The 12,857-nt window shown below is 37.7% G+C and overlaps 1 protein-coding gene across 1 annotated transcript in view; it reads left to right on the forward strand.

Moving 5' to 3' along the window:
• The window catches only part of ptc (protein patched), a 43,480-nt gene that overhangs the window by 4,117 nt on the left and 26,506 nt on the right, over window positions 1-12,857 (forward strand). Inside the window, exon 2 of the mRNA XM_018537939.1 lies at window positions 10,053-10,245. Coding sequence (XP_018393441.1) covers window positions 10,053-10,245 — 193 coding nt within the window. The remainder of the gene's footprint in view (window positions 1-10,052; window positions 10,246-12,857) is intronic.

Raw genomic sequence — 12,857 nt, forward strand, 5'->3', positions numbered from 1 at the left:
GGGGGTGGGGGTAGGGGAGGGAGATAAAAAGACAAAAATTCGAGGTCGATGCTCCACTTTTCGTCCCGACGAGGCGGCTCGGCCCGAAGAAGAGCCTCTTCGTGCTTCGCGTTTATGCCGAATGAGTCAGTGAGTCAGTGGCCCCGGCCTCCACAAGGCGAGTGTGCGCGCGTGTGCGTGCGTGCGTGCGTGCGTGCGTGCGTCGTACGTGCGGAGACGCATGCATACGGGCGTGTTTCCTTTTCTTCGTCTTTTTCTCCTCCACAAAGAAGAGAGACTGACTCCTCCGGAAGGATTTATGTGCGGGATGATAATGGAACGTGATGAATTAGTTTCGTCGGTGCCGGAGAGTATTGAAGAGAGCGCGTGCATGTGGAAGCATGGCGTGTTCCGTCGAAAATAATGCCATCAACCCGGTTTTTGACGTTGTCGTTGTGCACCTCGTCTCGTCTCCTTGAGAGTCGACTTAATTTAGAGCAATTAGCTCGATAAAGGCACTTCTTTACATCGATAAAATAAATAATATTTTAATGCGGAGAAAGAGAATAAAATTACACATGTTTTCGTTGATTTAATTTTATTAAAGAAATTTAATTATAATCTTTATTTAATTTATTACGTGTCAAAGTTCCTCTGTTGATTAATCTTGAATATTTATGAGAACGATTTTAGATAAGGATGAGAATGGCTATCGAGAAAAAGGATAAAAAAGCGATTCAATTAATTGAAAGATCCAATGTAAAGTAAATTGTCTACAAGCCTCCGTGATTGTGTTAATAATGTGTTTAAAGGTAAGATAAGATGTAATTCCAAAATAATTAGAATGTACTTTGCGAATTATATCTTATCGTAATTATATCTTATAATTATATTATTAACCCTCCGTCTGCATCGCTGTTTTTCACTAACGTCGTCTGCACCGTCCGTCTTTTCACGCCAGTGACAAATTTCTTCTACTAAATCAATTATGAAAAATCGGAAAACATTTTTCTTATTATTTTATATTTCTATCCTGTATTCTAAACGTTTTTGAATATATAGATATTATATTGCTCTTTATACATCAAAATATAGAGGGAAAAACTTTGACTGTTGAAATTTTAACTGTCCCTCTAAGACGGACAGTTAATTTACTTATATTTACTTTATTCTTCAAGCGAAAATTATTTTTATTACAATTTGAAACATTTCATTTTTGTATGAGGTTGATATTGGAGAAGTCATAATTTTTTTGCTACTAATTGCTCTGTCGTACATTTATACAAGAAAACTTTACGAATGTAAAACAGGTGTCTAAGTTACAGATATTAATATTATAAGATTTCATGAATTTTTAGACATAATAAAATATTTGTTGTGAAGCTCACTAAGTAAGCAAACAGAAACATTTGATCGCTGTAATACTTATTACAACAATTTAAAACAAGTTTAATAGAAGTTTAACTTCGTTCGATCCTTGTCTTCTCGCGATGTAAAAGCTTCTTTGCGTATAATTGCATTCGAAAATTCCCGGAAGTGCCTATTCTCGATTGGTTCGATAATAAAATCTGACAGTGAAGTTTCGCTTTTAACGGAACGATCCAAACGCAGCGCCGAACGCGCACTGATCAAAATTGATTTATTCTCATTGAGAATGCAACTCGATCGCGTCGAATCAACCTTGGCCTTGCATCGCACGCAAGCGTGTATACGTACGTGCGCGCGCACGCGCGCGCTCGCCGGCGCGGCGTAGCCCGAATGTTTACAGAATACGTGGATCCGTTATCATCACTGCGTCACACATACGAGCTCGCGCGCCGGAGTTCATTTACTCCAATTTGTTTACGTTCACGAGGAACGATTCAACCACGGGGTACTGGCCTCGACCTGCTGCATCTCGGTGTTCGTACATTTCGCGCGACAATTCGTTATCGATTGTTATGATACGGTAAATATATTTACCGTTGGTTCATCATGATTTTGAATATTACTGATTGCAATTAAACGGGAACTTATATTTTTATGAATATTTTTTTTATAAATATGTATATTTTGCTTTTCAAAATATTGTACTCGATCAACGTAAAAAATCATTGTGTGTGGATCTCTGAATTGATAATATTATTACTCTCTAAAATCTTAAAAGTGGAGTTCAATTCTAAATAATAATGAAATATCTTATTCTTAAAAAAATTGATTGAGTCATTTTGTTTTAACGCTGGCTCAATTGACCTTCCTTATCACTTTTTAGAATTCCACTTGAAAAATTTTAAAAAGGAGGAATAAAACATTAATTTTTACAATTTAAATTTATATTAATTACAGAAGATACATCTGTCGAATTAATATTCAAAAATAAAATTTTATTATACGAATAAGAAACAACTTTACCTATAATAAAATTCGTAATAAAATCTCAAGAATGGAATATAAAGATACTTATCGTTAATGATCTAACAGGATCGATTCGGAGATCCGACGATTTTAAATGTCGTCGATCGAGCGCGACGTTTACGACGGAAATCTATCGACCGACTCTCAGCACACGCATCGCTCGTTGCCACCGCTGATCCGAGACGATCGCCCGTAAAGATCACGATCGAAGATAAATGCTGAATTCCAGCGGCACGAAATAGCGTACGGGCGCACTATTCCGTAATCTGTGTCTTAATTTCTAGCAGCTGAAAGCGGTCGTCTTCGGTGCGGCTCCACAATACCGGGTATTCACGCACGCGCGTATGTGTGAGAGTGAGATTAAAGGGCGCCGACACTACGTGTGAGAGACTTCCAACACTAATAATACCTACGAGAGGGTGGAGACGTGCGGCGCGCATACCGCCTCGAAGGCGACCCATGGAAACTCGTGTACAGGGTGTCCCAGAATGTCCTATCGAACAGACCGGAAGACGAAAATTGGCTGGATTTTTTTAACATTTATTTAACATTTTAACGTATTTAATGTACTTTCCGTGCATCTCTCATTATCTTTGTTAAGCTTAATTAACATTAACTTCAGTAAACTTGAAATCTTGAATTCATTTTTTGTTTATTAATAATTAGACAACACTTAAATTCGTACGAATTAAGTGGACTTTAAACTCGTATTTCTCGCATATGGCCTACATATTTTATTTTCTCCGGTTTAAAAGATTTAATATTGACAATTTTAGAGATTCACAATAAAAATATTTCTCTGTAAATTTTCGTTAAACAAGATTTAATCTAGATTTTGTTGTTGTGAAGACACACGGTAGTTGTGAAATGTGCATACAGAGTGAGTCACGGAACTGGGACAGACGAAGAGGTCCCTCTTCCCCTTGGAAGCAATTCAAGGACGGGGAGAAAAGGGAAGGCAAACAGTTTAATTCTACTTTTCCGAGAAGTTTACCTCTCCATAGTCTGACGGGGAATGCGGTTGCATCTTCTTTTAGGTAAAAACCGTACCAACACCTGTGATCCGTGTTTACCTTAGGATTACCCAGGCGCGTATATTATTTACTTGATGCAAAACTCTTCAAATCATTTATATTTCATTGATTTTTTATCGAAGTTAATTTTATTACATACATTTTGTGTAATAAGAACACTCGACTCAATTCTGTCAACAAATTATAATTGAAATTTAAAGTGACCGTGTGTGTGATGCTTACACAATACATTGTCGTCTTATTTATATGGTAATAAAATAGTAATAAAAAATAATTATACATTGTCAAGAAAATTGTCTATTGTTTGTTTTAATTTTTCAATCTGCCCCGAATATTTCGCACTCTGAATATCAGGCAATATCACGAAGAAATTTTATGTAACATATGATTATGGAAAATTATACGTTAGAATAAGGAGAGTAACTATCTCATTACATGAATTATGGTACACGAAAGATCATCTTCAAATAACACGCTAGACGATTGAAGTTATTAATTTTAATCAGCGTTAATGTATTTAAAAGAGTTTTGTTTTTCGCCTTCCTTTTCCTAATGTAAAAAATTTTAATGAAATATTCATAAAATCTAATAAAGATATCCGTTATTAAGCAATTAATTCGCCTTAACTTTCCTCGCTGATTTCCCTTTTTTTTATGAAAATCAAAATAGATAATAATTAATAATCATATTTTTAATCATCAGAATTAATTATAAAATTTTGCAAGTTAAAAACTTTTTGGCCAGGAATCCGACGTATTTTTTTTACGATAAAAACAGATAGGTAACAATCATGTAACTTTTTTCCTAAAAGGAAAATGTGACAGGTGAAAAGTTTTCAAGGAGCTATCGATCATATTAATTAAAAGTTATTATAAATCTTTTTTTACAATGTTAATTTGTTGACAAAATTAAATGGAGTGTGCTCTTATTACGTAAACTGTATAATAAAATTGCTAGTATCAATTAATTTCAATGAAAAATCAACGAAATATAAATAAGTTGGAAAGTTTTGTATCAGCAAATAATATCGGCAAATAAATAATTTGGTTTTTTTTGCCTGCACTGCCTAACTGATACACACAGTGCAGTAAGTTGAAATGAAACAAACATATCTGTTTCACTTCAACTTATTGCACTCTGTGCACCAGTTCAGTAAAAAGAACAAATCTATAGGTACGCCTGAGGGCTATTTCGACTAACTCCAATTAATTTAATCGGCACTATTTTATTCAATAATTCGAACAAAACTACTAAATTAATTAATAGAAAATATATTTAATGTATTGAAAAAACATTAAAAGAACAACGAACTGTGTATTAGAGAATCGTAATTCTATTCCGATCGTCGATTTGAGTTAATCGGAGTTGACCGAAATAGCCCTGTGTAATCCTAAGGTAATGGAGACATCTTTCACTTTTCGCCCTAGGAGGCCCAGTGAAAAAAAGTCAAAAAGTTACATGATGATTACCCTGAAGTTCGGTGGATTCGCACAGGTGCAAAATGTCAATCTTAGGAGCTTTCTCATATATGAGTTCAACTTTCATCAAATAGCAGGAAGCTTTCACGCGTTCTTAACACGTGAAAATCTGAAAGACACCGACCGTCACGCTTTTCCTCAAGTTTCATAAAGAATAGTCGAGGAGGGAGGAGTGTGCCGGACATCGATGCGCCTAGGGGTCGGTCTGTCCCTTTCATCCTTGCTGAAGGATACACGCCCACACGAGTCGGCGTCGTTCGGACGCCTTTCATCTTCCGCCCGTCGTACGATGTCCTGTACCTGGCTCCCGTTGTATATACATGCGCGTGTCTAAAGTCCTTAGAAAGTTCAAATAGAGCTCTCCTTGCACTCACAATTTCGTGTTAAAAGATCGATTCGATTCACGTCCTTTTCTCGAGGCACCGATCGTTTCTTTAGGGTTACAACATTATTATCACGAAAATCCCCGTGTCCGATTGATTTTTCAGAGAAAACTTTTTTTGCCCTTTTAATTTTCGGAATTTCTCTCTATTTTTCTAGTAATTTTTATGCAATTGTTCTTCACGAATCTTATGGAAAAGTGTTTTAACTGGAATCAAAATCAGAAGACCTGTTAATTTCCGTATAAGAAAATATGAATTTTATACTCATACATTTCAAGCCAAAAATTTGGACATACTTAATTTTCAAAAATTGATAGTTTTACTTTTTATTCAAACATCCATAACAATGTGATTTTTAGCAATAATTCTTTTAAATCTTTAGATTCAATGACTGAATTATATTAAATTTGAAATCAAAACTGCCAATTTTTAAAAAGTGTCTCCAAACTTTTGATCTATACGTTTTTAAACATCTATTTTTTACTCTCCAGAATTTTTTTAAATTTATAGTAGGCCTATAAGAATGTCATTATTCATAATATATTGTTGAATTTTTTTCTAAATTTATTAGTACTCTAGAATTCCTTGAGGATATCAAAATTATATATTGAAGTATTAGAAATAGAATGATAACTTTACAATGAGGTTGGTCGTGCCGTTGAAATAAAAGGGGCGAGGAAGAACGGAATACTTACGATTATCACTGTCTCGAAAGTTCGTTACTATCCGCAATTCGACCTTTGAATTTCCCTTTCGAATAGACATCGCTGTGGAATTCTCCGGTCGATTAGAGCGCCGACCGGATCGAGTTTCTTGCGGACACTTTCGAGCCGTACCTACCGCAAGAATCTCTTCGTTTATCCGGCATGGCGTACCGCGGTGAGTTACGTGCACGCGCACACGGAGTATTCTGGAATTCACGGCGCGCGATTGAAAGAAACGAAAACTAAAAAGAAAGACACACGCGAACATATGACGGTTTGCGAATTGTGCTAATTTTCAGCGGATGTGATAAGTTTTTTTTAGCTTTGTGAACTTTTAACACCCCTTCAGTATCTTTGATGGGAAGGAAAGAATGATGTCTCTTTTATTTATCTTTAGATTTTCCTTGCAATCGTACGACTACACTGTTAAATGCGTAATCTCAAATTATACTCAATTTGAGTCATTTTTAATCAGTTCTGTATTTGAAAATAATCATTTCTATATATCGTTAATTTGACTAAAACAATGGGAGTCGAACAATTTGAGAAAATGTATTAAACTGAACTCACACAAATTCAGTTTATTATCTACTAAATGCATACGTTAATATGGGCAAGATTTATTTTGAAGCTAATCGTAGAAAAATAGATTGATTTACATTTTGACACATATGAAAGTTAATAATAACAAAATGTCATTTAATTCAAGGGATTGGGTTACGATTGCTCCTTTGATATCTAACAGTGTAATCCAAGTTTAAAATCGATGATTGTGTATTGTGTCGACGGTATAATCGACGGGCAATAAAATAAGAGAATCGCAACGAGAGTGGAGATGGAGGAGACACAAAGAGCCCCGACGAGGTGAAGAGGGTGAGAGTGTTCCGAGCGGACGATCAGCGCTCGTCTCTCGAGGAGGGCACTCTCGCGAGAGAAGCGAGGCGACCGCCGCCACCGCCGCCGCCGCCGCCGCGCTTAACGAATTTATGTTACTCGTACTTTTAATGTTTTTTATGGCGCGACACGAGCTGCGCCGAGAGATAGCAGACAGCATAACAGGATCTTATGTCAACGACGGTGGTCTCCGCGCCGCGAGCTTGTAATATGTAGATACTGCCCATCGCCGGGAGAAACCCCATAAGGCCCCGCGGTGAGAGAGAGAGAGAGAGAGAGAGAGACCACTTACGGGAAAAAGGGGGGAACCATCTTTGTCCCCCCCCCTCCCTCCCTCCCTCCCTTCGTCTCTCCTTTCCTCGTCCTCCTCGCTTGGTCCACCCTCCTGTTTCCCTCTCTCGCGTGCTGCCGCGTGTGTGGACGCTATATAGACGTCTCGAGAGCGACTCGTGGCGTCTCGACTTCCTTTTACTTCTTCTTCTTCTTCTTCTTCTTCTTCGTCCTTTCGGTTTCTTTCTCGAAACGGTCGGTGAAAATACCGGTGTGTGCTCCGAGAGATGGTATACAGGGTGTCTCGCAACTCCCGATCGTAACTTTAGTGGCAGATTCCCGAGTTCGGAGTCAACTTTGGGAGTGATATCGTGTATATATGTATATCTTTGTACCTTGTAAATTTGAAACTACGTATGGGAAGGACGGTTTCGCTGTACCTAAAAATTTAGCTAAATACAGATCTGAAAATAATTTTGGACCATTGAAATAATTATTAGTGAAACGTTTAGACATTGATGGCAGTATTACAAGAAATTCTAAGCGATCGATTCAAGCATTCGACATAATTATTTTGACAATTCAAACAAAATTATTTTCGTGTCAACTAATTGTGTATAAGTAAACGCCAATTACTATTAAAATTAGAGAGATGTTGAAATAATATATCTATATGTATTTAAGTAAATATATATATGTTTCAGACTGCGCGACATACTTACCTACCTAATACCCACATCTTTTCGAGGAAAACGCGGGACCAAAAGTCACGCGGAAACGCGAAACTCGGATAGGGCGCGTAGCGCAGTGGATCCACACCATGTGGTGGACGCGGATTGTCCGCACGTCTAGAATTACTCGGGCCCCTCTCAACCCCTCCTCCCGTTCGCTTGTGTCGAGTCACGGGCCCGCGCCACGAGAGTTAATTGGCTGGAAAACCTTGCTATCCGATACCCGGACGCGGCTACCGCTCCGAGATACGTGCCCGCGAGCAATTCATATTTTCGTCCGTCAGCTGCGCGCGAGCGTGTTACTCTCTTAAAACATAACTGTATCCGCGGTGCAAAAGGGCGGCATTATAGATCCTTTTGCTCTCTTCCGATACACACGTCCACTCATAAATAATTTTATAGCTATCGTGGGTCTCTTGTCTTACGTTACGCGTTCTCTCGGCGTTTCAGCCCCTGTTTCTACTAATGTGGATTGACTTTGATCTTTGTTTACCTAACTTTTTGTCTTTTTCTAGTTTTAAGAATTAGAAGAGGATAAAAAAAAATAAAGTCAATCTACATTTGATATAGAAATGGACATTGAGCAGCTAAGTGACGTTTTTTTTTTTTTTTTTTTTTTTTTTTTTTTTTTTTTTTTTTTTTTTTTTTTTTTTTTTTTTTTTTAATTTATACGATTTCGATAATTTCGTGAAAAAAAAACTGATAGAATACGATTACATAATATAGCTTGTGTAATAATAGAATTATTGGCGCTGGCGTGTGTAGAGTAAAATCCTAATCCTTGGGACTATAGATATAGGTCGACTACTTATAGGTAAATACTTGTTTGTCACAAATTGAACCCCGTGTTTGTTTATTTAGGCATCAAGTGAGAAGGTAATAGGCAGACTTCGACTTCTCTCTTTCTCTCTTTTCTCGTCTCTTTCTGAATTAGGCATCCTTTTCGTTCCGTCTCGACTCGAAAGATAGGTATTGTTGCGGGTGGTCCATATTGTCAGAGCGGCTACCAGGTAGTGTGCAACGTTGCCGCTTGCAATGTTGCACACAAGCCCGGCTTTCCTTCCCTCCTCTCCTCCCCGTAAGGCCCTGACTCTCCTTGTACGATTACCCCTCTCTTCGTACCTTCTCCTTTTTTCTCTGTATTCTCTCTCTTATTTCCTCAGTTTTGTTTAAGCAGCCGTAACCTCGCTCTAAAAGTCCGAACCGCCATCTTCACCCCCCTCCCCTTGTCCACGTTCCTCCTTCACTGACCTTCTCTGTCTCACTCTCGCTTTTTCTCATTTCCACCGCTTGTCGTTCTACAAACCCACGCGTCGAATTTAAAGGCCCCAACGCGCTCGCCTCCCCTGCCTCTTCCCCCTCCCTCCGTTCTCACTCTCGGCGATGAGTGCATTCACCGATTTTTCCCGGAAACCGGCTGCTGCACTCGTTCTTATCCCGCGTAATGCCCGCGGAATTATTCTGGAATACAGGTCGCACCAAAATTGGCGACGATTCGTAGAATATCTCGATGGAGATTTATCATAAGGCGCTCTCTCTTTTTCGCAGAGATAAAAATTTGAGCCGGTTCGGAAAAAAGCTCCGTGATGGAATTATTGACGACGTTATCATATACCAGTCTGCTAAAAAACGTGACACGTGAAAGTATATGATATGTTGTCAGTACGCGTGTACTCGGCGATCAAATTTTTCTGTAATATTCCATCATTCAGAGCTAACGCCAAAATCTGTAACAGTCACTGACACTGTAAGACCCATTTAATGTCTCTTTTAATTAATAGGTAATTTATGTTAATTAATTTTAAGGAACCAAAATGACATAAATCATAATTTTAAAGAGAACGAATACTAGCATACTTTAATAAAAATAATCTAAATTTGCATTTAAATAGGAGAAGAGAATTGTTTGACATTTTTAATAAAGAAAGTCATAATTTACTGAGAATCCAACAGGATCCTACACTGTGTGTCAACGCTGGACGGTTAAGAAGTGTATATTTTCGTTTACATCGCATATGTAATTCTACCGATTTGTTTCGCGAAGAGCAAGAAGAACTATTGAGAAATCATACGTTGAGAAATCTCTTAGTGAATGTGGAACAGAGTTAAATGTGCATCGCAAAATTTTTGTTAACCATACATGTAATTACGCAATGACGTCATCAATTTTCGATCTTCTTTCCAGGGAAAGGCTGATGGTCAAAGATCAGCGGTATGGTTCAGGGCGCGATTGCAAGATCAGCTGAGCCAGTTGGGCTACTTTCTGCAAAGGCATGCCGGAAAGGTGCTCTTCGTGGCCGTCCTCGCACTGGCGATCCTCTGCGTCGCTCTCAAGTCCGCACAAGTCAACAGCAAGGTCGAGCAGCTGTGGGTACAAGGTAAGTGATTGTCATGCATACTTTACATTCTTTTATTTCTTTTGTGGATGCAATATTTTGTTCTTCTCTTGCTTTTATTATGATGTAATATATTTATACAGTAAAAGTTCTCTTTGTATACTATACGTTTTACCGTTGTGAAGATAAAAGTCATAAATGCAGGAAAGAGGAATATATAGATACTTATAGGAAGATAAAAATCCAGATGAAGAAGTATATTTTACGAAGAAATAAAGATAAATGTATGAATTTTTATTTTGTACACTGAAAAAAATTATCAAATCTTAATACAAATTTCTTTGAATAGTATTAAGTGAACATTTTTACTAGCAGTAAATATTTAATTAACTGATGACATTAAATCGAATTAGTTAAGAAATTTCTTTAAAACGCATTGTAACAGTAGAGGGAAATGAATCAGTATGAAAAAAATCATCGTAGAAAAGAGCATCGATTTAATTATTCTCGAACGGAGGCGATCTTTCGTATGGTAGAAGTACGACGTAAACTTTCACACTGCGGCGCGTGGAAAACGGATAGAGCGAGCAAGGAATATAGGATAAATCTCCACGAGATGGAAAAAGGAGGATGCGCTCACTGTGCAGACAAAAAGAGGGAAACGATGCAAGCGGAATCTTCCCCACCATAGGTTACATTAGTTGCACACACATTGGGTGGCCGCTCTATATTTACTCCTGGCCGTTAATTCGAATACACGTTGCTAACTTATACATATATATCAGCACGAGAACGAGAACAGTTAGCGAGGAAAAGTTAAACATTTCAAAGAGGCAAATGTTTTTACTTTTATTCCACATTCGTATAGTGAAAGCAGGTGGAGTTGTTAGCTGCATCACTAGAGTTTGAGTTCATTTGTCAGTTCATTAGACTGACTCAAGCTCATATAGGTATGATAACATTGATAACTTCTCAGTTGTGCCTCACAACATTCGGTTGGAATATGCAGTCGTATAATGCAGTTAAATGAAAATACTTTTACTCTCTAATTTCCAGAAAATGAATTTCAATTTCTCACGTAGTATTATATCTGTGAATAAGAGATACCATAATTTTATAAAAATGTCATACTTTTTAAATTTTTTTTAAGCGGACTAACTAATAAATAAGATATCGTCTATCATATATTATATAAGGAGATATTATTCAAGAGAAAGTTAAAATTTTGAATAATTATAGTGTCTATACAAACTTCAGATATCGTTAAAAATGTAGCATTATGCAGAAAATTATATACCTATATTCTGAGATTAAGATTGTTATTCCTCGATATCAAGTATCTATCGTATTTGGGATGAGTCTTCCAATCTATCTTCTGCAACGAATTTTGCGTTGCGTAGAATGACGGAAGACGAGTCGACAGGGCGAACGGACATTCCGTTCGTTGGGGCTAGAGAGAAGTGCCTCGATGTCACGGGTAACTGTATAGAGATTCTTTCGACGCGCTCGACTTAGCACGAAGAAACGGCGAGTCGTGTCCTGGTTTTCGATCGGATGGGAGATACAGCGGACCTCCTAGATCGCGTCGTCGAAGACTAATCCGTCCGAGCGAACCTTCCGTGACACTTGACCCCGTGAAACTTCACACCGAGGACAAGTGTTACTCTCGTTGATGTTTGTCTTCCCGGTAATAACGGTACGACGTAAACGGATTGATCGAGAATACGAAATTCCGCGAAAACCGAGCGACAGGAATTTTCATTGATAATTTTCGTGATAATTTTCGATCATTTATATGCACAAATATCTCTTTTGAATGGTTTTGTCTCAAAAATTAAAAAAGTGCGAGTGAACTTTTAGATTAAAGCGTTGCTGAGACGGTGTGCTGGAACGAGCAAGTCAATATCATGAACACTGATTTTCTAAAACGGAAAGAATGATTTTACTGAAGTATCTAAAATTTTAATTAGATAATTGATTTAATTAACTCGTTATATTATACACGGAAATAACGATTTTGCTCACGTATCTAAAAATGTAGGTACACTGAGAAAAATGTTTTAAATGTTAATAGAATATTTTTCTCTACGTGGAAATGGATATGAAAATAAATTTGTTGGATCAAAATAATTACATAGGAAACTCAAGCAATATTACACAAAGTTTTGACATTCTATAGCAACCAGTTTGAGCTTACATAATTATTTTGAGCTCCAAAATTATTTTCAGATCTGTATCTATAGGTTTAGGTATTTCAGCAAAATCGTTCCTTTCCTCGTGTAATATGTAACAAGCTAATTAAAGGATTTTATTTCGAGTGATAACTGCAGATATCACGACTTATTTTTAGCAAGTCGAAATTTTTCCGATGGAATGTGACTTCTCGGAAACACGCTCCGCGTAAAACATTCGGAAACCATTCTTTTCACCTTTCACGACCGTTCAGCGATCGGTATGCGCCCGATCGGTTCCCGCAACTACGAAAGTCGCAACCCGATCGCCGTCGGCAGTCACGGCGATAAACCCGCCGCTGTTAAGGATTTATAAGGATCGTTAAAGGAGGCGCGGAACGTTGGATTTGCGATCTGGCTCGAGGCTCGCTTCGTCTTTCGTTCTTTTTTTTTTTTTTTTTTTTCCCCTTTGACGATTTGTGG

Source organism: Cyphomyrmex costatus, unplaced genomic scaffold (genome assembly GCF_001594065.2).
Source record: "Cyphomyrmex costatus isolate MS0001 unplaced genomic scaffold, Ccosl1.0 scaffold101, whole genome shotgun sequence".
In the NCBI taxonomy this organism is placed as follows: domain Eukaryota; kingdom Metazoa; phylum Arthropoda; class Insecta; order Hymenoptera; family Formicidae; genus Cyphomyrmex; species Cyphomyrmex costatus.